The sequence below is a fragment of the Atractosteus spatula genome, assembly GCF_055471065.1.
Source record: "Atractosteus spatula isolate fAtrSpa1 chromosome 10 unlocalized genomic scaffold, fAtrSpa1.hap1 SUPER_10_unloc_2, whole genome shotgun sequence".
Classification (NCBI taxonomy): Eukaryota; Metazoa; Chordata; class Actinopteri; order Semionotiformes; family Lepisosteidae; genus Atractosteus; species Atractosteus spatula.
The window spans coordinates 970765-997998 of record NW_028296622.1 but is presented as its reverse complement, the minus strand read 5'-3'; the positions used below and the strand labels follow the sequence as shown (position 1 = coordinate 997998).

General features: G+C 59.0%; 1 protein-coding gene across 1 annotated transcript; it reads right to left on the bottom strand.

Moving 5' to 3' along the window:
• Window positions 1-81: 81 nt before the first annotated feature.
• mdc1 (mediator of DNA damage checkpoint 1) lies at window positions 82-27014 on the bottom strand. Its single transcript, XM_088908536.1, has 12 exons — window positions 26919-27014; window positions 25829-25962; window positions 24456-24842; window positions 18702-18777; window positions 16248-17977; window positions 15452-15532; window positions 11256-14719; window positions 8275-8424; window positions 6937-7119; window positions 3392-3517; window positions 2351-2461; window positions 82-702 (listed from the first exon to the last, which is right to left on the bottom strand). The coding sequence occupies exons 2-12, from the start codon at window positions 25950-25952 to the stop codon at window positions 505-507; spliced, it is 6630 nt and encodes a 2209-aa protein (XP_088764662.1). The 5' UTR covers window positions 25953-25962; window positions 26919-27014; the 3' UTR covers window positions 82-504.
• Window positions 27015-27234: the final 220 nt, after the last annotated feature.

The window sequence follows — 27234 nt, the reverse complement described above, 5'->3', positions numbered from 1 at the left end:
GGCAGAGACTTCCACGAGTCACGAGCACCAGAGGGAGTCTCTTCACCACGATCGCCCACAGAGCCTGTCCACACTGCTCCGTTTTCACTACAAAACTTTATTGCTCGACAAAAATAGCCTATTAATATAATATTACACCAGAATAAAGGGCGCCCCTGTGTCAGCATGAGCGAGAGAGGCAGGGGGCACCAGTTACATTCTTCACTGAAGCTCACCGGCCTGGCCAAATTATTAGGACCCCCAAAGTACACAGGAGGGACACAGTCCAGCAGGATGACTGAACCCCAACAGTGTCAGACAGGAACCCCCAGTCCTGCTCCTGGAGAGACACAGTCCAGCAGGTCTGACTGAACCCCCACAGTGTCAGACAGGAGTCCCCAGTCCTGCTCCTGGAGAGACACAGTCCTGCTGGTTTGTGGGGGTTCCTGACTGAACCCCAGCAGTGTCAGAGAGGAGCCCCCAGTCTCGGTGGAGGTGCTTACTGGGCTCCAGGTCTCAGGTCCTTCAGCGCCTCCTCCTGCCCCTCTTGGCGCTCGGGGGGGTGTCGAACCCGGGGCCGGAGAGGCGGTGGCGCTCCAGGTCGACGCTCTGCTGCAGGATGCCCGTGAGGAGGAACTCGGCGCTGAGCACCGGCAGTCCGGCGCGCAGGGCGGGCTGGCACAGCGGGGCATCCTCGGGGCAGGACAGCACCACCGTCTGGCCCTGCGACACACAGCGCTGTCAGGGACACAGGGTGCGCACACTCCCCCGAGACGGACACAGGACACGCACACTCCCCCGAGACAGACCAGCACACATGACACACACACTCCCCCGAGACAGACACAGGACACGCACACTCCCCCGAGACAGACCGGCACACGGGACACGCACACTCCCCCGAGACACACACAGAACACGCACACTCCCCCGAGACAGACCGGCACACGGGACACGCACACTCCCCCGAGACACACACAGAACACGCACACTCCCCCGAAACAGACCGGCACACAGGACACACACACTCCCCCGAGACAGACAGGCACACGGGACACACACACTCCCCCAAGACAGACACAGGACACGCACACTCCCCCGAGACAGACCGGCACACAGGACACACACACTCCCCCGAGACAGACCGGCACACAGGACACACACACATCCCCGAGACAGACCGGCACACAGGACACACACACTCCCCCGAGACAGACCGGAACACAGGACACACACACTCCCCCGAGACAGACAGGCACACGGGACACACACACTCCCCCGAGACAGACACAGGACACGCACACTCCCCCGAGACAGACCGGCACACAGGACACACACACTCCCCCGAGACAGACCGGCACACATGACACACACACTCTCCCGAGACAGGCCGGCACACAGGACACACACACTCCCCCGAGACAGACCGGAACACGGGACACACACACTCCCCCGAGACAGACAGGCACACGGGACACACACACTCCCCCGAGACAGACACAGGACACGCACACTCCCCCGAGACAGACCGGCACACAGGACACACACACTCCCCCGAGACAGACCGGCACACAGGACACACACACATCCCCGAGACAGACCGGCACAGAGGACACACACACTCCCACGAGACAGACCGGCACACAGGACACACACACATCCCCGAGACAGACAGGCACACGGGACACACAAACTCCCCCGAGACAGACACAGGACACTCACACTCCCCCGAGACAGACAGGCACACGGGACACACACACTCCCCCGAGACAGACACAGGACACGCACACTCCCCCGAGACAGAGCGGCACACAGGACACACACACATCCCCGAGACAGACCGGCACAGAGGACACACACACTCCCCCGAGACAGACCGGAACACAGGACACACACACTCCCCCGAGACAGACAGGCACACGGGACACACACACTCCCCCGAGACAGACACAGGACACGCACACTCCCCCGAGACAGACCGGCACACAGGACACACACACATCCCCGAGACAGACCGGCACAGAGGACACACACACTCCCACGAGACAGACCGGAACACGGGACACACACACTCCCCCGAGACAGACAGGCACACGGGACACACACACTCCCCCGAGACAGACACAGGACACGCACACTCCCCCGAGACAGACCGGCACACAGGACACACACACATCCCCGAGACAGACCGGCACACAGGACACACACACTCCCACGAGACAGACCGGCACACAGGACACACACACATCCCCGAGACAGACAGGCACACGGGACACACACACTCCCCCGAGACAGACACAGGACACTCACACTCCCACGAGACAGACCGGCACACAGGACGCGCACAGCAGGACAGAACAGCGGGAGTCACCTTGTTCACAGAGGGCATTTTGGGCAGGAACACAGCACCACTGCACACAATAATGTCCTTCATCTGCGCCGGTTCTGGTTTCACTGAGGGAGTAACATGAATCTCATAGCCCTGAGAGAGAGAGAGAGGGGTTCATACAGACACACTGACTGGACACTCCAGTACATTAACACTGCACTGAGAGAGAGGGGTTCATACAGACACACTGACTGGACACTCCAGTACATGAACACTGCACTGAGAGAGAGAGGGGTTCATACAGACACACTGACTGGACACTCCAGTACATGAACACTGCACTGAGAGAGAGAGGGGTTCACACAGACACACTGACTGGACACTCCAGTACATGAACACTGCACTGAGAGAGAGGGGTTCATACAGACACACTGACTGGACACTCCAGTACATGAACACTGCACTGAGAGAGAGAGGGGTTCATACACACACACTGACTGGACACTCCAGTACATTAACACTGCATTGAGAGAGAGAGGGGTTCATACACACACACTGACTGGACACTCCAGTACATGAACACTGCACTGAGAGAGAGAGGGGTTCATACAGACACACTGACTGGACACTCCAGTACATTAACACTGCACTGAGAGAGAGGGGTTCATACAGACACACTGACTGGACACTCCAGTACATGAACACTGCACTGAGAGAGAGAGGGGTTCATACAGACACACTGACTGGACACTCCAGTACATGAACACTGCACTGAGAGAGAGAGGGGTTCATACAGACACACTGACTGGACACTCCAGTACATTAACACTGCACTGAGAGAGAGAGGGGTTCATACAGACACACTGACTGGACACTCCAGTACATGAACACTGCACTGAGAGAGAGAGGGGTTCACACAGACACACTGACTGGACACTCCAGTACATGAACACTGCACTGAGAGAGAGGGGTTCATACAGACACACTGACTGGACACTCCAGTACATGAACACTGCACTGAGAGAGAGAGGGGTTCATACAGACTGGACACTGTGATGAGCTGTGGACAGTGGACAGACTGACCTGCAGCAGTGGTTGTCTGTGGGCTCTCTGCAGTGACTCCGACAGGGAGAAACCGAAAACCTTCTCCTGTGCTGTGTCCTTCACCAGGAAGGGTCTGGGAGACAGGAAGCATCCATTGCGTCCACTCTGAGCAGGACACAGAGAGACACTGTGACCAGTCTGAGCAGGACACAGAGAGACACAGTGACCAGTCTGAGCAGGACACACAGAGACACAGTGACCATTTTGAGCAGGACACAGAGAGACACAGTGACCAGTCTGAGCAGGACACACAGAGACACAGTGACCAGTCCTAGCAGGACACACAGAGACACAGTGACCACTCTGAGCAGGACACAGAGAAACACAGTGACCACTCTGAGCTGGACACACAGTGACACAGTGACCAGTCTGAGCACGACACAGAGAGACACAGTGACCACTCTGAGCAGGACACAGTGACCAGTCTGAGCAGGACACACAGAGGCACAGTGACCACTCTGAGCAGGACACACAGAGACACAGTGACCAGTCTGAGCAGGACACAGAGAGACACAGTGACCACTCTGAGCAGGACACACACAGACACAGTGACCACTCTGAGCAGGACACAGAGAGACACAGTGACCAGTCTGAGCAGGACACACAGAGACACAGTGACCAGTCTGAGGAGGAGACACAGAGACACAGTGACCAGTCCTAGCAGGACACACAGAGACACAGTGACGACCATGAGCAGGACACACAGCGACACAGTGACCACTCTGAGCAGGACACACAGCGACACAGTGACCAGTCTGAGCAGGACACACAGAGACACAGTGACCACTCTGAGCAGGACACACAGAGACACAGTGACCACTCTGAGCAGGACACAGAGAGACACAGTGACCACTCTGAGCAGGACACAGAGAGACACAGTGACCACTCTGAGCAGGACACAGAGAGACAGTGACCACTCTGAGCAGGACACACAGAGACACAGTGACCACTCTGAGCAGGACACACAGAGACACAGTGACCAGTCTGAGCAGGACACACAGAGACACAGTGACCACTCTGAGGAGGAGACACAGAGACACAGTGACCAGTCTGAGCAGGACACAGAGAGACACAGTGACCACTCTGAGCAGGACACAGAGAGACACAGTGACCACTCTGAGCAGGACACAGTGACCAGTCTGAGCAGGACACACAGAGGCACAGTGACAACTCTGAGCAGGACACACAGAGACACAGTGACCAGTCTGAGCAGGACACAGAGAGACACAGTGACCACTCTGAGCAGGACACACACAGACACAGTGACCAGTCTGAGCAGGACACACACAGACACAGTGACCAGTCTGAGCAAGACACAGAGACACAGTGACCACTCTGAGCAGGACACAGAGAGACACAGTGACCAGTCTGAGCAGGACACAGAGAGACACAGTGACCAGTCTGAGGAGGAGACACAGAGACACAGTGACCAGTCTGAGCAGGACACACAGAGACACAGTGACGACCATGAGCAGGACACACAGCGACACAGTGACCACTCTGAGCAGGACACACAGCGACACAGTGACCAGTCTGAGCAGGACACACAGAGACACAGTGACCACTCTGAGCAGGACACAGAGAGACACAGTGACCACTCTGAGCAGGACACAGAGAGACACAGTGACCACTCTGAGCAAGACACAGAGACACAGTGACCAGTCTGAGCAGGACACACAGAGACACAGTGACCAGTCTGAGCAGGACACACAGAGACACAGTGACCACTCTGAGCAGGACACACAGAGACACAGTGACCAATCTGAGCAGGACACAGAGAGACACAGTGACCAATCTGAGCAGGACACAGAGAGACACAGTGACCACTCTGAGGAGGAGACACAGAGACACAGTGACCACTCTGAGCAGGACACACAGAGACACAGTGACCAGTCTGAGCAGGACACAGAGAGACACAGTGACCAGTCTGAGAAGGACACAAGCACAAAAGATTTTAAATTGACTCCTATAGTGATTAGGGCTGTCCAGTCCAGTCCCAGTGACCAGTGGTGACCAGTCCAGTCCCAGTGACCAGTGGTGTCCAGTCCAGTCCAGTCCCAGTGACCAGGGGTGTCCAGTCCAGTAACAGTGACCAGGGGTGTCCAGTCCAGTCCCAGTGACCAGTAGTGTCCAGTCTAGTCCAGTCCCAGTGACCAGTGGTGTCCAGTCCAGTCCAGTCCCAGTGACCGGGCTGTCCAGTCCAGTAACAGTGACCAGTGGTGTCCAGTCCAGTCCAGTCCCAGTGAACAGAGGTGTCCAGTCCAGTAATAGTGCCCAGTGGTGTCCAGTCCAGTCCAGTCCCAGTGAACAGAGGTGTCCAGTCCAGTAACAGTGACCAGGGGTGTCCAGTCTAGTCCCAGTGACCAGAGGTGTCCAGTCCAGTCCAGTCCCAGTGACCAGTGGTGACCAGTCCAGTCCAGTCCAGTCCCAGTGACCAGTGGTGACCAGTCCAGTCCCAGTGACCAGAGGTGTCCAGTCCAGTCCAGTCCCAGTGACCAGTGGTGACCAGTCCAGTCCCAGTGACCAGTCCAGTCCAGTCCTGGCCCAGACTCCACTGGTGAATCTGCACACTAGAGTACAGGCCTGTCCTACAACATCCCCTCCAGTTGGGTCTTTATTAATCCTCAGTAAACTTTAATTACAGGGGCGTCTGTGGAGACAGTGTCAGAGTTGTCATGACGATGTCAGGGCAGCACTGGGAATGGAAGACTAATTATCTTCCTGGGTTTCAATTACTGTGCTGGGGGCAGCTGGTTCCCCCCTCCCGCCCCCCTCTGTGTACAATAGAGCCCCCTGTCCCGACTGGAGTCTGGAGAGAAGCCGGGGTATCGGCTTGTTCCCCCCTCCCGCCCCTCTCTGTGTACAGTAGAGCCTCCTGTCCTGACTGGAGGAGCTCACCCAGCTGTGTCTGGAGAGAAGCCGGGGTATCGGCTTGTTCCCCCCTCCCACCCCTCTCTGTGTACAGTAGAGCCTCCTGTCCTGACTGGAGGAGCTCACCCAGCTGTGTCTGGAGAGAAGCCAGGGTATCAGCTTGTTCCCCCCTCCCGCCCCTCTCTGTGTACAGTAGAGCCTCCTGTCCTGACTGGAGGAGCTCACCCAGCTGTGTCTGGAGAGAAGCCAGGGTCTCGGCTTGTTCCCCCCTCCCACCCCTCTCTGTGTACAGTAGAGCCTCCTGTCCTGACTGGAGGAGCTCACCCAGCTGTGTCTGGAGAGAAGCCAGGGTCTCGGCTTGTTCCCCCCTCCCACCCCTCTCTGTGTACAGTAGAGCCCCTGTCCTGACTGGAGGAGCTCACCCAGCTGTGTCTGGAGAGAAGCCAGGGTATCGGCTTGTTCCCCCCTCCCACCCCTCTCTGTGTACAGTAGAGCCTCCTGTCCTGACTGGAGGAGCTCACCCAGCGGCGTGTAGAGAGAAGACAGGGTATCTGCTTGTTCCCCTCTCTGTGTACAGTAGAGCCCCCTGTCCTGACCTCGTCTTCGTGATTCGTGAACCAGAGAGCCTCAGTCTACAGGTACGGGGTCCCCACCTTGTCCAGCCACTCCGGGGTGACCACAGGGACGCCCCGGGCCACGGCGCACAACAGTTTCACCGTCCTCCGAATGCGGTCGGTCACCAGGTGGGTGCAGTCGTGCACCCCCTCAGCCAGATCGCCCCCCAGCCTCAGGACCACAGCCGAGACCAAGTCATCGTCCACTCCAGTGAAGAGCACCTGGACAGAGAGAGAGAGGGGTTCATACAGACACACTGACTGGACACTCCAGTACATGAACACTGCACTGAGAGAGAGGGGTTAATACACACACACTGACTGGACACTCCAGTACATGAACACTGCACTGAGAGAGAGAGGGGTTCATACAGACACACTGACTGGACACTCCAGTACATGAACACTGCACTGAGAGAGAGGGGGGTTCATACAGACACACTGACTGGACACTCCAGTACATGAACACTGCACTGAGAGAGAGAGGGGTTCATACAGACACACTGACTGGACACTCCAGTACATGAACACTGCACTGAGAGAGAGAGGGGTTCATACAGACACACTGACTGGACACTCCAGTACATGAACACCGCACTGAGAGAGAGGGGTTCATACAGACACACTGACTGGACACTCCAGTACATGAACACCGCACTGAGAGAGAGGGGTTCATACAGACACACTGACTGGACACTCCAGTATATTAACACTGCACTGAGAGAGAGGGGGGTTCATACAGACACACTGACTGGACACTCCAGTACATGAACACTGCACTGAGAGAGAGAGAGGGGTTCATACACACACACTGACTGGACACTCCAGTACATGAACACTGCACTGAGAGAGAGAGGGGTTCATACAGACACACTGGCTGGACACTCCAGTACATGAACACTGCACTGAGAGAGAGGGGTTAATACAGACACACTGACTGGACACTCCAGTACATGAACACCGCACTGAGAGAGAGAGGGGTTCATACACACACACTGGCTGGACACTCCAGTACATGAACACTGCACTGAGAGAGAGAGGGGTTCATACAGACACACTGACTGGACACTCCAGTACATGAACACTGCACTGAGAGAGAGAGGGGTTCATACAGACACACTGACTGGACACTCCAGTACATGAACACTGCACTGAGAGAGAGGGGTTCATACAGACACACTGACTGGACACTCCAGTACATGAACACTGCACTGAGAGAGAGAGGGGTTCATACAGACACACTGACTGGACACTCCAGTACATGAACACTGCACTGAGAGAGAGAGAGAGGGGTTCATACAGACACCCTGACCGGACACTCCAGTACATGAACACTGCACTGAGAGAGAGAGAGAGGGGGGCTCATACAGGACTGACCTTCGGTGAATGAGAGCTGGGAGCAGCTCTGGGACTGACCACGGCGGTCCGCCGGGAGGTCTTGGGCTCGGGAGAGGGGTCCGGGGTCGGAGGCGGGCGCTTCCTGGAGGAGGCCGCAGAGCGGCGGCGCGGAGAGGGAGTGGGGCAGATCTGGGAGAGAGAGGAGGTACACACTGACGTCAGGACAGAACACGCTGGCTGGGTCTCCTCCAGCTGTCCGGTCTGATCTCCTCTCCCCCCCTCCGGCTCCAGGTGTCCAGCTGTGCCCGGTAGGTGGCGTCCTACCCTGCTCGGAGCAAATCACTCCAGCGTTCAGCACGGGCAGTCTGGGGGGAGTCTGCACGTTCTGCCCGGAGTTTTCACGCTTGCAGGCTGGATTCTGTGTGTGTGTGTGTGTGTGTGTGTGTGTATCAGTGTGGGATTGTGTGTGTGTGTAGTGGGGTGAGTGTGGGGGTGTGGGAGTGTGTGTGTGTGTGTTTGAGTGTATCAGTGTGGGATTGTGTGTGTGTAGTGGGGTGAGTGTGGGGGTGTGGGAGTGTGTGTGTGTGTGTGTGTATCAGTGTGGGATTGTGTGTGTGTAGTGGGCTGAGTGTGGGGGTGTGGGACTGTGTGTGTTTCAGTGTGTCGGTGTGGGAATGTGTGTGTGTGTTTGAGTGTATCAGTGTGGGATTGTGTGTGTGTAGTGGGGTGTGTGCGTGTGTAAGTGTGGGGGTGTAGGAGTGTGTGTGTGTGTATCAGTGTGGGATTGTGTGTGTGTAGTGGGGTGAGTGTGGGGGTGTGGGACTGTGTGTGTTTCAGTGTGTCGGTGTGGGAATGTGTGTGTGTGTGTTTGAGTGTATCAGTGTGGGATTGTGTGTGTGTAGTGGGGTGTGTGCGTGTGTAAGTGTGGGGGTGTAGGAGTGTGTGTGTGTGTATCGGTGTGGGATTGTGTGTGTGTAGTGGGGTGAGTGTGGGGGTGTGGGACTGTGTGTGTTTCAGTGTGTCGGTGTGGGAATGTGTGTGTGTGTGTTTGAGTGTATCAGTGTGGGATTGTGTGTGTGTAGTGGGGTGTGTGCGTGTGTAAGTGTGGGGGTGTAGGAGTGTGTGTGTGTGTATCAGTGTGGGATTGTGTGTGTGTAGTGGGCTGAGTGTGGGGGTGTGGGACTGTGTGTGTTTCAGTGTGTCGGTGTGGGAATGTGTGTGTGTGTTTGAGTGTATCAGTGTGGGATTGTGTGTGTGTAGTGGGGTGTGTGCGTGTGTAAGTGTGGGGGTGTAGGAGTGTGTGTGTGTATCAGTGTGGGATTGTGTGTGTGTAGTGGGGTGAGTGTGGGGGTGTGGGACTGTGTGTGTTTCAGTGTGTCGGTGTGGGAATGTGTGTGTGTGTGTTTGAGTGTATCAGTGTGGGATTGTGTGTGTGTAGTGGGGTGTGTGCGTGTGTAAGTGTGGGTGTGTGTGTGTGTGTATCAGTGTGGGATTGTGTGTGTGTAGTGGGGTGAGTGTGGAGGTGTGGGACTGTGTGTGTTTCAGTGTGTTGGTGTGGGAGTGTGTGTGTGTGTGTTTGAGTGTATCAGTGTGGGATTGTGTGTGTGTAGTGGGGTGTGTGCGTGTGTAAGTGTGGGGGTGTAGGAGTGTGTGTGTTTGAGTGTGTCGGTGTGGGATTGTGTGTGTGTAGTGGGGTGAGTGTGGGGGTGTGGGACTGTGTGTGTTTCAGTGTGTCGGTGTGGGAATGTGTGTGTGTGTGTTTGAGTGTATCAGTGTGGGATTGTGTGTGTGTAGTGGGGTGTGTGCGTGTGTAAGTGTGGGGGTGTAGGAGTGTGTGTGTGTGTGTATCAGTGTGGGATTGTGTGTGTGTAGTGGGGTGAGTGTGGGGGTGTGGGACTGTGTGTGTTTCAGTGTGTCGGTGTGGGAATGTGTGTGTGTGTGTTTGAGTGTATCAGTGTGGGATTGTGTGTGTGTAGTGGGGTGTGTGCGTGTGTAAGTGTGGGTGTGTGTGTGTGTATCAGTGTGGGATTGTGTGTGTGTAGTGGGGTGAGTGTGGAGGTGTGGGACTGTGTGTGTTTCAGTGTGTCGGTGTGGGAGTGTGTGTGTGTGTGTGTTTGAGTGTATCAGTGTGGGATTGTGTGTGTGTAGTGGGGTGTGTGCGTGTGTAAGTGTGGGGGTGTAGGAGTGTGTGTGTTTGAGTGTGTCGGTGTGGGAGTGTGTGGGAGTGTGTGTGTGTATGAGTGTGGGAGTGTGTGGGAGTGTGTGGGAGTGTGTGTGCGTTCCCGCTCAGGAGAGGGAGGTGTAGCACACAGCCCCTGTCCTGTCGTCCTCTCGCCGCCCGGCCCCAGCGGTCCCGTCCCCTCACCTCCCCTGTCCCGTCGTCCTCTCGCCGCCCGGCCCCAGCGGTCCCGTCCCCTCACCTCCCCTGTCCCGTCGTCCTCTCGCTTCCCGGCCCCAGCGGTCCCGTCCCCTCACCTCCCCTGTCCCGTCGTCCTCTCGCCGCCCGGCCCCAGCGGTCCCGTCCCCTCACCTCCCCTGTCCCGTCGTCCTCTCGCCGCCCGGCCCCAGCGGTCCCGTCCCCTCACCTCCCCTGTCCCGTCGTCCTCTCGCCTCCCGGCCCCAGCGGTCCCGTCCCCTCACCTCCCCTGTCCTGTCGTCCTCTCGCCGCCCGGCCCCAGCGGTCCCGTCCCCTCACCTCCCCTGTCCTGTCGTCCTCTCGCCGCCCGGCCCCAGCGGTCCCGTCCCCTCACCTCCCCTGTCCTGTCGTCCTCTCGCCGCCCGGCCCCAGCGGTCCCGTCCCCTCCCCTCCCCTGTCCTGTCGTCCTCTCGCCGCCCGGCCCCAGCGGTCCCGTCCCCTCACCTCCCCTGTCCTGTCGTCCTCTCGCCGCCCGGCCCCAGCGGTCCCGTCCCCTCACCTCCCCTGTCCTGTCGTCCTCTCGCCGCCCGGCCCCAGCGGTCCCGTCCCCTCCCCTGTCCTGTCGTCCTCTCGCCGCCCGGCCCCAGCGGTCCCGTCCCCTCACCTCCCCTGTCCTGTCGTCCTCTTGCTTCCCAGCCCCAGCGGCGGCCCGGCCCCCCTGCCTCCGGGCCGGCCTGGCGGGCTGCGGCCCCTGCTCTTCCTCTGGCGGGTTCCTGAGGGCTCCACCCTCCTCCTCCTCCTCCTCCTCCTCCTCCACTCGGATCCCTGGGTCCCGCTGGGTCGGCCCGGACTGGTCTCCAGAGCCAGAGTGGGCCTCCTCCTCCCCCTCTTCCTCCTGCCCCGGCCGGGCCCCCCGAGCTTGCCCCCTGGCTGCTCCGGAGCTCCCCCTGCTGGCCTCCTTCTGCTCCTGCTGGCCCCCCCGAGCTCCGGAGCTCCCCCTGCTGGCCTCCTCCTGCTCCTGTTCCTGCTCCTGCGCCGCGGTCTCCCGGCTCCTCTTCTGTGCCACTGGGCTGGCGGACCGCAGTGAGGCAGACCGGCCCGTCCTCCTCCTCCTCCTGCTGCTGCTGCTGCTCTCCTGGGCCGGCGGGTCGGCCCCCGGGCCCCGCCTGCCCCTGGCCGGCTGCCCTGCTGGGGGGGCCTCCGGGACGGCCTGCTGCGCCCCGCCCACGCGCCCGCTCCTGCGCGCCCCCCGCCGGACCCCTGGCCCCGCCCCTCCGCCGGCCTCGGGGGCCCCCTCCGCCTCTGAGCGGGCGGACGCCGAACGCAGCCGCCGGGCTCCCCCGCCAGACATGGGCTCGCTGGCCACAGCCTGCTCAGGGCGACCCCTGACCCCTGACCCTTTGGCCCGTTCAGGATGACCTCTGACCTCTGAGTCTTCTACCTGCCCAAGACGAACTCCAACCTCTGACCCTTCAGCCTGGCCAGGGGGAGCTCCGACCTCTGACCCCTCAGCGTGTTCAGGGAAGACTCTGACCTCGGAAACCTCACTCTGCTCAGAGCGACCTCCGACCTTTGACTTTTCTGCCTGCTCAAGATGACCGCTGACCTCTGACCCTTCTGCCTGCTCAAGATGACCTCCGACCTCTGACGCTCCCGCCTGCCCAGGGTGCCCCCTGACCTCTGACCCTTTGGCCTGTTCAGGATGACCTCTGACCTCTGAGTCTTCTACCTGCCCAAGACGAGCTCCAACCTCTGACCCTTCAGCCTGGCCAGGGGGACCTCCGACCTCTGACCCCTCAGCATGTTCAGGGAAGACTCTGACCTCGGAAACTTCACTCTGCTCAAGATGACCTCCGACCTCTGACGCTCCTGCCTGCCCAGGGTGCCCCCCGCTCCCCCCAGCGGCTCTGGGTCCAGCTCGAGTCCTTGCCGACCGCCTGGTCCCGGGCTGGGACTCCCCCACCGCAGAGCCCGGCTCGGCCCCCCGCCCCGCGCACTTCGTCCTCCGCGTGCTCCTGGCTCGCTCTCCTCCTCTCCTCCTCCGGGGGGTCTGCACGACGCCCGACCCCCGCTCCTCCTCCTCTCTCGCGGGCCCAGCCCCCCCTTCGGTGCGACCCGGTTTGGCCGGTTCCTCGGGCAGCGCGTCTGCGCCGCGGGCCGGACGGGGGGCCGGGGCCCGTCTGCTCCGGGGGTGTCCGCGCAGCAGGGTGAGGGGCTCGGAGTCGCGGGGCGCTCCCTCTGGCTCTGGGGTCACCTGGGTGGGCTCCTCGGTGCTGTCCGACTGGGCCGCCTGGGCCAGGAGGTTCTGATCGGGTCGGCCCGGTTCGATCAGGAAGGTCTGCCTGGGCTCGGTGCTGTCTGACAGGGCCATCTGGGCCAGGAGGTTCTGATCGGGTCGGCCCGGTTCGGTGCTGTCCGACAGGGCCGTCTGGGCCAGGAGGTTCTGATCCGGTCGGCCCGGTTTGGGCACAAAGGCCTGGGTGGGCTCGGTGCTGTCCGACTGGGCCATCTGGGCCAGGAGGTTCTGATCGGGTTGGTCCGGTTCGGTCAGGAAGGCCAGGGTGGGCACGGTGCTGTCCGACTGGGCTGTCTGGGCCAGGAGGTTCTGATCGGGTCGGTCCGGTTCGGTCAGGAAGGCCTGGGTGGGCTCGGTGCTGTCCGACTTGGCCGTTTGGGCCAGAAGGTTCTGATCAGGTCGGTCCGGTTCGGTCAGGAAGGCCTGGGTGGGCTCGGTGCTGTCCGACTGGGCCGTCTGGGGCAGGAGGTTCTGATCTGGTCGGCCCGGTTTGGGCACAAAGGCCTGGGTGGGCTCGGTGCTGTCCGACTGGGCTGTCTGGGCCAGGAGGTTCTGATCGGGTCGGTCTGCTTCGGTCAGGAAGGCCTGGGTGGGCTCGGTGCTGTCCGACACGGCTGTCTGGGCCAGAAGGTTCTGATCGGGTCGGGCCAGTTCGGTCAGAAAGGACTGGGTGGGTTCGGTGCTGTCCGACACGGCTGTCTGGGTGAGGCGGATCTGATCAGGTCGGTCCGGTTCGGTCAGGAAGGACTGGGTGGGTTCGGTGCTGTCCGACACGGCTGTCTGGGCCAGGCGGTTCTGATCGGGTCGGTCCGGTTCGGTCAGGAAGGCCTTGGTGGGCTCGGTGCTGTCCGACACGGCTGTCTGGGCCAGGCGGTTCTGATCGGGTCGGTCCGGTTCGGTCAGGAAGGACTGGGTGGGCTCGGTGCTGTCCGACACGGCTGTCTGGGCCAGGCGGTTCTGATCGGGTCGGTCCGGTTCGGTCAGGAAGGACTGGGTGGGTTCGGTGCTGTCCGACACGGCTGTCTGGGCCAGGCGGTTCTGATCGGGTCGGTCCGGTTCGGTCAGGAAGGACTGGGTGGGCTCGGTGCTGTCCGACACGGCTGTCTGGGCCAGGCGGTTCTGATCGGGTCGGTCCGGTTCGGTCAGGAAGGACTGGGTGGGCTCGGTGCTGTCCGACACGGCTGTCTGGGCCAGGCGGTTCTGATCGGGTCGGTCCGGTTCGGTCAGGAAGGACTGGGTGGGTTCGGTGCTGTCCGACACGGCTGTCTGGGCCATGAGGTTCTTATCGGGTCGGTCCGGTTCGGTCAGGAAGGCCTGGGTGGGCTCGGTGCTGTCCGACACGGCTGTCTGGGCCAGGCGGTTCTGATCGGGTCGGTCCGGTTCGGTCAGGAAGGACTGGGTGGGCTCGGTGCTGTCCGACACGGCTGTCTGGGCGAGGCGGTTCTGATCGGGTCGGTCCGGTTCGGTCAGGAAGGACTGGGTGGGTTCGGTGCTGTCCGACACGGCTGTCTGGGCCAGGCGGTTCTGATCGGGTCGGTCTGGTTCGGTGCTGTCCGACTGGGCCAGAAGGTTCTGATCGGGTCGGTCCAGTTCGGTCAGGAAGGCCTGGGTGGGCTCGGTGCTGTCCGACATGGCTGTCTGGGCCAGGCGGTTCTGATCGGGTCGGTCCGGTTCGGTCAGGAAGGACTGGGTGGCCTCCAGCCCGGTGTCCTCAGAGCTGCTCTCCGTGACGAAGGACTGGGTCTCGGCGATGAACACATCCTCCTCCTCCTCCTCCTCCTCCTCCTCCTCCTCCTCCTTGCCGTGGCGCCGCCGGACCGGGCCCACCGGACCTGCAGAGGGGAACAGGCAGCGTCAGTGAGAGTAATGATGATGATAATAATAATAATAATAATAATAATCACTACTATAGCACTTTTCTGGACTCTCCAGTCTTTACAGGTCATGGGGATCCCACTACCGCCACCAGTGTGCAGCTCTTTACAGGTCCTGGGGATCCCACTACCACCACCAGTGTGCAGCTCTTTACAGGTCCTGGGGATCCCACTACCACCACCAGTGTGCAGCTCTTTACAGGTCCTGGGGATCCCACTACCGCCACCAGTGTGCAGCTCTTTACAGGTCATGGGGATCCCTCTACCGCCACCAGTGTGCAGCCCCACCCGGATGAAGCTCCAGTCCTCTCCCCACACACCAGCTCTCAGTGGGGAGGAGAGCAGAGTGATGAAGCCAGTTCAGAGAGGGGGGTTATCAAGAGGCCATGATGGGTAAACACCAGGACACTGGGGTAACACCCCTACTCTTCTCGAGAGACACCCTGGGATTGTTAATGACCACAGAGAGTCAGGACCTCGGTTTGACGTCTCACCCGCAGGACGGCGCCTGTTTACAGTCCAGTGTCCCCCGTCACTATACTGGGGCATCAGGACCCACACAGAGCGCAGGGTGAGAGCGCCCCCTGCTGGACCCACTCACACCTTACAGGGTTAGTTACAGGGTGAGATGGCTGCTGGTGAGAGTGGGAGTGGGAGTGGGGGTGGGGGTGGGGACCGTGTCTCTCTCACAGCGGAAAGGATGTCCGAGAGCGAGGAAGGCCTGTGTCTCCTCCTCTTCCTCTTCATCTTCATCCTCCTCCTCTCCTCCACCTGCAACCAGGAACAAACCAGACTCAGCGACTCCCACAATGCACTGCACAGCCTGGCGGCCTCCTGTTCTTACTGCTCTGTCCTGTGTTTTTACCCTGATCTCACTGGGCTGTACTGCACTGTCCTGTGTTTTTACCCTGATCTCACTGTGCTTTACTGCATTGTACTGTGTTTTTACCCCGATCTCACTGGCCTGTACTGCTCTGTCCTGTGTTTTTACCCCGATCTCACTGGCCTGTACTGCGCTGTACTATATTGTTACCCTGATCTCACTGGGCATTACTACACTGTACTATGTTTTTACCCTGATCTCACTGGGCTGTACTGCTCTGTCCCGTGTTTTTACCCTGATCTCACAGGGCTTTACTGCACTGTACTGTGTTTTTACCCTGATCTCACTGGGCTTAACTGCACTGTACTGTTTTTACCCTGATCTCACTGGGCTGTCCTGTGTTTTTACCCTGATCTCACTGGGCTGTACTGTACTGTACTGTGTTTTTACCCTGATCTCACTGGGCTGTACTGCACTGTACTGTGTTTTTACCCCGATTTCACTGTGCTTTACTGCACAGTACCATGTTTTTACTCTGATCTCACTGGGCTGTACTGCGCTGTCCTGTGTTTTTACCCTGATCTCACTGCGCTGTCCTGTGTTTTTACCCTGACCTCACTGGGCTGTACTGCGCTGTACCATGTTTTGGCCCTGCTCTCTCACCCTCGCTGTCTGCCCGGCCGGGTCCAGAGCTGTCCGGGTCGCTCAGCAGGGGGCTGGCCCGGGACGGACCGCCCTCCGGACGCAGTGGGGTTGAAGACGTCAGCGCTGTCCCCTCCTCGTCTCCGTCCGGGTCCGGACCTGCGGTTCTGCGGTCCCGAGCCCGGTCCACAGCCTCTTCTTCCTCCACGTCGGTGTCGCTGTCCAGGGGGAAGGCGCCTGGTTCTGATCCGATCTTCTTAGGCTGCTCAGGGTGTAGAATGGGGTCCGGTTCGGCCCGGTTTTGGACTCTCGATGTCTCCTCTTCCTCTACATCCGTGTCGCTGTCTAAGTGAAAGGCGCTCGGTTCTGATCCGATCTTCTTGAGTTGTTCTGGGACAGTAGCTGGGTCCAGTTCCACCCGGTTTGGGGGTTCTGGGGGTCTTGATGTCTCCTCTTCCTCTACGTCGGTGTCGCTGTCCAGATGAAAGGCGCTCGGTTCTGATCCGATCTTCTTGAGTTGTTCTGGGACAGTATCTGGGTTCAGTTCAGCCCGGTTTTGGGGTTCTGGGGCTCCTGATGTCTCCTCTTCCTCTACGTCGGTGTCGCTGTCCAGATGAAAGGCGCTCGGTTCTGATCCGATCTTGGGCTGTTCTGGGAGAGTATCTGGGTCCAGTTCGGCCTGGTTTTGGGGTTCTGGGGGTCTTGATGTCTCCTCTTCCTCTACGTCGGTGTCGCTGTCCAGATGAAAGGCACTTAGTTCTGATCTGATCTTCTTGGGCTGCTCAGGGTGTAGAATTGGGTCTGGTTCTGCCCGGTTTTGGACTCTCGATGTCTCCTCTTCCTCTACGTCCGTGTCGCTGTCCAGATGAAAGGCTTTCGGTTCTGATCCGATCTTCTTGAGCTGTTCTGGGACTGTAGCTGGGTCCAGTTCCGCCCGGTTTGGGGGTTCTGGGGCTCTCGATGTCTCCTCTTCCTCTACATCCGTGTCGCTGTCTAAGTGAAAGGCGCTCGGTTCTGATCCGATCTTCTTAGGCTGTTCTGGGACAGTAGCTGGGTCCAGTTCGGCCCGGTTTTGGGGTTCTGGGGCTCTTGATGTCTCCTCTTCCTCTACATCCGTGTCGCTGTCCAGATGAAAGGCACTTGGTTCTGATCCGATCTTCTTAGGCTGTTCTGGGACAGTAGCTGGGTCCAGTTCGGCCCGGTTTGGGGGTTCTGGGGCTCTCGATGTCTCCTCTTCCTCTACATCGGTGTCGCTGTCTAAGTGAAAGGCACTTGGTTCTGATCCGATCTTCTTGGGCTGTTCTGGGACAGTATCTGGGTTCGGTTCGGCCCGGTTTGGGGGTTCTGGGGGTCTTGATGTCTCCTCTTCCTCTACATCTGTGTCGCTGTCCAGGTGAAAGGCGCCCGGTTCTGGTCCGATCTTCTTGGCCTGCTCGGGGGGCAGTACCGGGCCCGGTTCTGGGTGGACAGGCATCTCCCGGGTCTTCCCGTTCGAGACCCCCACCTCCCCACCGTTCTGGGGCTTCCCAGTCCGGTGGGGGGACTCAGAACCTCTCCCTCCAGAATCCCGGGCTTTGATTCTGGTCCAGCCCGGCCTGCCTCCCCGCGGGTCGGTCTCCTCGGCGACGCAGGTCCGCGGCCCCTTCCTCCTCCTCCTCCTCCTCACCGCCCCCGGTTCAGAGTCCGAGCCCGACTCGTCCCCGGGCACCACGCTGGGGCTCGAACCCGGGGTCACCGGGCTCTCGGCATCGCTGCAGAGAGAGACGGGCAGAGAGGCTGAGGAGAGGGAAACAAACCACTACTGACAACTATCGGGGGGACGGAGATGACCGCTCTCGGGGGACGGAGATGACCGCTCGCGGGGGGACGGACTTGACCGCTCTCGGGGGACGGATAGGACCGCTCTCGGGGGGACTCCAGCTGACCGCTCTCGGGGGGACAGAGATGACCGCTCTCGGGGGGACGGAGATGACCGCTCTCGGGGGGACGGAGATGACCACTCTCGGGGGACGGACAGGACCGCTTTCGGGGGGACGGACAGGACCGCTTTCGGGGGGACTCCAGCTGACCGCTCTCGGGGGGAATGACTTGACCGCTCGCGGGGGGACGGAGATGACCGCTCTCGGGGGGAATGACTTGACCGCTCTCGGGGGGACGGAGATGACCGCTCTCGGGGGGACTGACTTGACCGCTCTCGGGGGGACGGAGATGACCGCTCTCGGGGGGACGGACAGGACCGCTCTCGGGGGGACTCCAGCTGACTGCTCTCGGGGGGACGGACAGGACCGCTCTCGGGGGGAATGACTTGACCGCTCTCGGGGGGACGGAGATGACCGCTCTCTGGGGGACGGAGATGACCGCTCTCGGGGGGAATGACTTGACCGCTCTCAGGGGACGGACAGGACCGTTCTCGGGGGGACTCCAGCTGACCGCTCTCGGGGGGACTCCAGCTGACCGCTCTCGGCGCTCCCTCACCTCTCGGGGATGACAGCGCTGGCAGGAGACAGGAAGGAATTGCTGGTGGCACATTGACTCCGGGACGACTCCGACTCTGGAGAGAAAGAGGGGGGTGAAGGGTCAAGGGTCAAAGACTCAAGGTCAGGGTCAAGCACAACACAGCACAGCAGCCCCTGCACATAGTTCACAGGCAGGTCACAGAGCACAGATTACAAACACACGATACAGACACACCACGACACAGAGCACCGATTACAGACACACCACGACACACAGCCCCCAACACAAACACACAGCAACACAGCACTGATTACAGACACACCATGACACAGGGCACCAACACAGACACACAGCAACACAGCACCAATTACAGACACACCACAACACAGAGCGCCAACACAGCACCGATTACAGACACACCACAACACACAGCCCCCGACACAGACACACAGCAACACAGCACTGATTACAAACACACCACGACACAGAGCACCGATTACAGACACACCACGACACAGCACTGATTACAAACACACCACGACACAGAGCACCGATTACAGACACACCACGACACACAGCCCCCGACACAGACACACAGCAACACAGCACCAATTACAGACACACCACGACACAGAGCACCAACACAGACACACAGCAACACAGCACCAATTACAGACACACCACAACACACAGCCCCCAACACAAACACACAGCAACACAGCACTGATTACAGACACACCACTACACACAGCCCCCGACACAAACACACAGCAACACAGCACCGATTACAGACACACCACGACACAGAGCACCAACACAGACACACAGCAACACAGCACCAATTACAGACACACCACAACACACAGCCCCCGACACAGACACACAGCAACACAGCACTGATTACAGACACACCACGACACAGAGCACCGATTACAGACACACCACGACACACAGCCCCCGACACAGACACACAGCAACACAGCACCAATTACAGACACACCACGACACAGAGCACCGACACAGACACACAGCAACACAGCACCGATTACAGACACACCATGACACAGAGCACCAACACAAACACACAGCAACACAGCACTGATTACAGACACACCATGACACAGAGCCCCCGACACAAACACACAGCAACACAGCACCGATTACAGACACACCACGACACAGAGCCCCCGACACAAACACAGAACAACACAGCACGATTACAGACACACCACAACACACAGCCCCCGACACAAACACACAGCAACACAGCACTGATTACAGACACACCATGACACAGAGCCCCCGACACAAACACACAGCAACACAGCACCGATTACAGACACACCACGACACAGAGCCCCCGACACAAACACACAGCAACACAGCACCGATTACAGACACACCACGACACAGAGCATGGACACAAACACAGAACAACACAGCACGATTACAGACACACCACAACACACAGCCCCCGACACAAACACACAGCAACACAGCACTGATTACAGACACACCACGACAGAGCGCCAACACAGCACCAAATACAGACACACTGTGACACAGAGCACCAACACAGACACCATACAGACACACCGAGACAGAGCACAGACACACACGATAGACACACCACGACACACAGCACCGATTACAGACACACCACGACACACAGCCCCCGACACAGACACACAGCAACACAGCACCGATTACAGACACACCACGACACAGAGCACCGATTACAGACACACCACGACACACAGCCCCCGACACAAACACACAGCAACACAGCACCGATTACAGACACACCACGACACACAGCCCCCGACACAAACACACAGCAACACAGCACCGATTACAGACACACCACGACACACAGCCCCCGACATAAACACACAGCAACACAGCACTGATTACAGACACACCACGACACAGAGCACCAACACAGACACACAGCAACACAGCACCAATTACAGACACACCATGACACAGAGCACCGACACAGACACACAGCAACACAGCACTGATTACAGACACACCACGACACAGAGCACCAACACAGACACACAGCAACAGAGCGCCAACACAGCACCAATTACAGACACACCACAACACACAGCCCCCGACAAAGACACAAAGCAACGCAGCACCGATTACAGACACACCACGACACACAGCCCCCGACACAGACACACAGCAACACAGCACTGATTACAGACACACCACGACACAGAGCACAGACACAAACACAGAACAACACAGCACGATTACAGACACACCACGACACACAGCCCCCGACACAAACACACAGCAACACAGAACCGATTACAGACAAACCACGACACACATCCCCCGACACAAACACACAGCAACACAGAACCGATTACAGACACACCACGACACACAGCCCCCGACACAAACACACAGCAACACAGCACTGATTACAGACACACCACGACACAGAGCGCCAACACAGCACCGATTACAGACACACCACAACACACAGCCCCCGACACAGACACACAGCAACACAGCACCGATTACAGACGCACCACGACACAGAGCACCAACACAGACACACAGCAACACAGCACCGATTACAGACACACCGTGACACAGAGCACCGACACAGACACACAGCAACACAGCACCGATTACAGACACACCACGACACAGAGCACCAACACAGACACACAGCAACACAGCACCGATTACAGACACACCACAACACAGAGCGCCAACACAGCACCGATTACAGACACACCACAACACACAGCCCCCGACACAGACACACAGCAACACAGCACTGATTACAAACACACCACGACACAGAGCCCCCGACACAAACACACAGCAACACAGCACTGATTACAGACACACCACTACACACAGCCCCCGACACAGACACACAGCAACACAGCACCAATTACAGACACACCACGACACACAGCCCCCGACACAAACACACAGCAACACAGCACTGATTACAGACACACCACTACACACAGCCCCCGACACAGACACACAGCACCGATTACAGACACACCACGACACAGAGCACCAACACAGACACACAGCAACACAGCACCGATTACAGACACACCACAACACACAGCCCCCGACACAAACACACAGCAACACAGCACCAATTACAGACACACCAGGACACAGAGCACCAACACAGACACACAGCAACACAGCACTGATTACAGACACACCACAACACAGAGCGCCAACACAGCACCGATTACAGACACACCACAACACACAGCCCCCGACACAGACACACAGCAACACAGCACCGATTACAGACACACCACAACACACAGCACCGATTACAGACACACAGCAACACAGCACTGATTACAGACACACCACGACACAGAGCCCCTGACACAAACACACAGCAACACAGCACCAATTACAGACACACCACAACACAGAGCCCCCGACACACACAGCAACACAGCACCAATTACAGACACACCACGACACAGAGCACGGACACAAACACAGAGCAACACAGCACGATTACAGACACACCACAACACACAGCCCCCGACACAAACATAGAGCAACACAGAACCGATTACAGACATACCACGACACACAGCCCCCGACACAAACACACAGCGACACAGCACGATTACAGACACACCACAACACACAGCCCCCGACACAAACACACAGCAACACAGCACTGATTACAGACACACCACTACACACAGCCCCCGACACAGACACACAGCAACACAGCACCGATTATAGACACACCACAACACACAGCCCCCGACACAAACACACAGCAACACAGCACCGATTACAGACACACCACGACACAGAGCACCAACACAGACACACAGCAACACAGCACTGATTACAGACACACCACGACACAGAGCCCCCGACACAAACACACAGCAACACAGCCAGATTACAGACACACCACGACACAGAGCCCCCAACACAAACACACAGCAACACAGCACCAATTACAGACACACCACGACACAGAGCACGGACACAAACACAGAGCAACACAGCACCGATTACAGACACACCACAACACAGAGCGCCAACACAGCACCGATTACAGACACACCACAACACACAGCCCCCGACACAAACACAGAGCAACACAGAACCGATTACAGACATACCACGACACACAGCCCCCGACACAAACACACAGCAACACAGCACCGATTACAGACACACCACGACACACAGCCCCCGACACAAACACACAGCACCGATTACAGACACACCATGACACAGAGCACCAACAGAGACACACAGCAACACAGCACCGATTACAGACACACCACAACACACAGCCCCCGACACAAACACACAGCACCGGTTACAGACACACCACGACACACAGCCCCCGACACAAACACACAGCACCGATTACAGACACACCACGACACAGAGCCCCCGACACAAACACACAGCAACACAGCACTGATTACAGACACACCACTACACACAGCCCCCGACACAGACACACAGCAACACAGCACCGATTACAGACACACCACGACACAGAGCACCAACACAGACACACAGCAACACAGCACTGATTACAGACACACCATGACACAGAGCCCCCGACACAAACACACAGCAACACAGCACCGATTACAGACACACCACGACAGAGCGCCAACACAGCACCAAATACAGACACACTGTGACACAGAGCACCAACACAGACACCATGCAGACACACCGAGACAGAGCACAGACACACACGATACAGACACACCACGACACACAGCCCCCGACACAAACACACGGCACCGATTACAGACACACCACGACACAGAGCACCAACAGAGACACACAGCAACACAGCACCGATTACAGACACACCACAACACACAGCCCCCGACACAAACACACAGCACCGGTTACAGACACACCACGACACACAGCCCCCGACACAAACACACAGCACCGATTACAGACACACCACGACACAGAGCACCAACAGAGACACACAGCAACACAGCACCGATTACAGACACACCACAACACACAGCCCCCGACACAAACACACAGCACCGATTACAGACACACCACGACACAGAGCCCCCGACACAAACACACAGCAACACAGCACTGATTACAGACACACCACGACACAGAGCACCAACACAGACACACAGCAACACAGCACTGATTACAGACACACCATGACACAGAGCCCCCGACACAAACACACAGCAACACAGCACCGATTACAGACACACCACGACAGAGCGCCAACACAGCACCAAATACAGACACACTGTGACACAGAGCACCAACACAGACACCATACAGACACACCGAGACAGAGCACAGACACACACGATACAGACACACCACGACACAGAGCACCAACACAGACACACAGCACCGATTACAGACACACCACAACACACAGCCCCCGACACAAACACACAGCAACACAGCACCGATTACAGACACACCACGACACAGAGCGCCAACACAGCACCGAATACAGACACACTGTGACACAGAGCACCAACACAGACACCATACAGACACACCGAGACAGAGCACAGACACACACGATACAGACACACAGAGACGAAGAACACCGACACACACGATACACACAAACAGAGACACACGATACAGACACACCGAGACACAGAGCGCCTAGACACACGGTACAGACACACAGACACAGAGCACCGACACGGCTGGGCTCTCCGGTCCTGGAGACGCGGGTTCGAGCGGCGAGCAGGAAAGGAGACCCACCTGAGGCAGCTCCCCGCCTCCTGGCCCCCCCCTCCCCCTCGTCCTCGTCGCCCGAGTCGAGCACCAGCAGCGTGGAGGGCGCGGGGGTCTTCTCCAGGGCCAGGGGGCGGGGGCGGGCGGGGGTGGCCCGGCGGTCCAGCCGGAGGTACTGGCAGGGCAGGTCGGCGAAGAGCAGCAGGTCGCCGTGCTCCAGGGCGTAGAGGGCCCGCGGGCGCAGGGGCCGGCGGCCGCGGCGGGTGCCGTTCAGGCTGCCCAGGTCCTGCAGCAGGTGCTCGCCGCCCGCGATCTCCAGCACGGCGTGGCGCCGCGACACCGAGCCCGCGGGCAGGGGCACCGCGCAGTCCGGGTCCCGGCCCACCAGGTTCTGCCCGGGGTACAGGTCGAACTCTGCAGGAGAGAGGGGGGGGGGCGGGGGTCATTCCCACAATCCACAGCAACTGCGACCCGAGAGGTGCGGCTGGTGGGGCACTATATACGCCACAGCAGATCTGCTGCCACCACACGCTCACGAGACACTTAACCTGGACCTGCTGGACCTGCTGCCTGAACCTGCTGGATCTGCTGCCTAAACCTGAATCTGCTGGACCTGCTGGACCTGCTGGATCTGCTGGATCTGCTGCCTGAACCTGAGCCTGCTGGACCTGCTGGACCTGCTGCCTGAACCTGAACCTGCTGCCTGAACCTGCTGGATCTGCTGCCTGAACCCGGACCTGCTGGACCTGCTGCCTGAATCTGAACCTGCTGCCTGAACCTGGACCTGCTGGACCTGTTGCCTGAACCTGCTGGACCTGCTGCCTGAACCTGCTGGATCTGCTGCCTGAACCCGGACCTGCTGGACCCGCTGGACCTGCTGGACCTGCTGCCTGAACCTGGACCTGCTGGACCTGCTGGACCTGCTGCCTGAACCTGGTCCTGCTGGACCTGCTGCCTGAACCCGGACCTGCTGGACCTGCTGCCTGAACCTGCTGAATCTGCTGCCTGAACCCGGACCTGCTGGACCTGCTGGACCTGCTGCCTGAACCTGAACCTGAACCTGCTGCCTGAACCTGGACCTGCTGGACCTGCTGGACCTGCTGCCTAAACCTGAATCTGCTGGACCTGCTGCCTGAACCTGGACCTGCTGCCTGAACCTGGACCTGCTGGACCTGCTGCCTGAACCTGAGCCTGCTGGACCTGCTGGACCTGCTGGACCTGTTGCCTGAACCTGCTGGAGCTGATGCCTGGACCTGCTGGAGCTGATGCCTGGACCTGAACCTGCTGGACCTGCTGGACCTGCTGCCTGAACCTGGACCTGCTGGACCTGCTGCCTGAACCTGGACCTGCTGGAGCTGATGCCTGGACCTGCTGGACCTGCTGCCTGGACCCGGACCCACCTCTCTCCTTGAAGTGCGGGTTGGGGAAGACCTTCAGCCGGGCCCGAGCTTGCCTCTTCCTCTCTCCGTCCTCCTCCTCCTCCGACAGCAGCAGCGCGCCCTCGATCAGCTGAGTCTCCTCCATGGCTCCGGCACTGCAGAGCAGCAAGAGCCACACTGTTCACCCCCCTCCCCTCGGGACCCCCACACCCCTCAGGACCCCCACACCCTTCACCCCCCTCGGGACCCCCAAACCCTTCACCCCCCTCCCCTGGGGACCCCCACACAGCAGGACGCCCCTACTGCCTCAGCCTAGAAAGCAAGGTCACAGGGCGCTTGTGGTAAGGGCTGGTGTCAAACTCGGGGTGAGGGAGCACAGTGTGTGTGTGTGTGTGTGTGTGTGCCTACACAATGTGTCTGCGTGCGGCATATTGTGTGTGTGTGTGCGCAGTGTGTGCATGCAGCGTATTGTGTGTGTGTGCAGCGTGTTGTGTGTGTGTGCGTGCAGCATATTGTGTGCAGTGTGTGTGCCTGAAGCGTATTGTGTGTGCAGTGTGTGTGTGCGCGTGCGCAGTCTGTGTGCATGCAGCGTATTGTGTGCGTTCGCAGTGTGTCTTCGTGCAGCATGTTGTGTGTGTGTAGTGTGTGCGTGCACAGTGTGTCTGCATGCAGCGTATTGTGGGTGTGCGCAGTCTGTGTGCATGCAGCATACTGTGTGTGTGCAGTGTGTGTAGTGTGTGTGCATGCACAGTTTGTGTGCAATGTGTGTGTGTGCGTGCAGCGTATTGTGTGTGCGTGTAGCATATTGTGTGCATGCACAGTCCGTGTGCAGTGTGTGTGTGTGTGTGTAGCTGCGCATATCTGACTCAGATTACACTGAGAGGAGCGTTAATGAGGATCGCCCACCCCAGCTTGTTCCCCTCTCCCGCCCCTCTCTGTGTACAGCAGTCTGCCTCCTGTCGGTCTGAAACGCTACACTGCGGGAAGGGGGTCCCGACCCCACTCTCCACAGGCGCCCGTGGGGGGGGAATAAACACGCCAGCTCGCCCTGCTCTCCGAGCCCCGGCAGCCCCAAGCCCGGGTGCGCGTCCCTGCGACCCCCGGCCCTTACCTGCGACTCCCCACGCGTGTTTCCCGCAGGGACAGCGCGCCCACTCCGCCACGGGTATCCAGCTCAGCCGCGGCCTCCGCGACCGTCTTCCTGTTGTGCGCCGCGCCGATCTGCCTCGTCCCTCCCCCCCTCCGGACACGCCTATTCGCCGGGGCGGCCGTCCGTCAAGCGCCCGGGCCCCTTCTCGTCGGCTATTGGACAGCAGCGACGCCAGTCGCGAAGACCCCGGCGCCTGATTGGGCGAGAGGACACGGCGGACGAGCGGAAAAGGAGGGATTCCGGTGCTCCTGCCGAGGGGGCGGGATGAGGGGAGCGG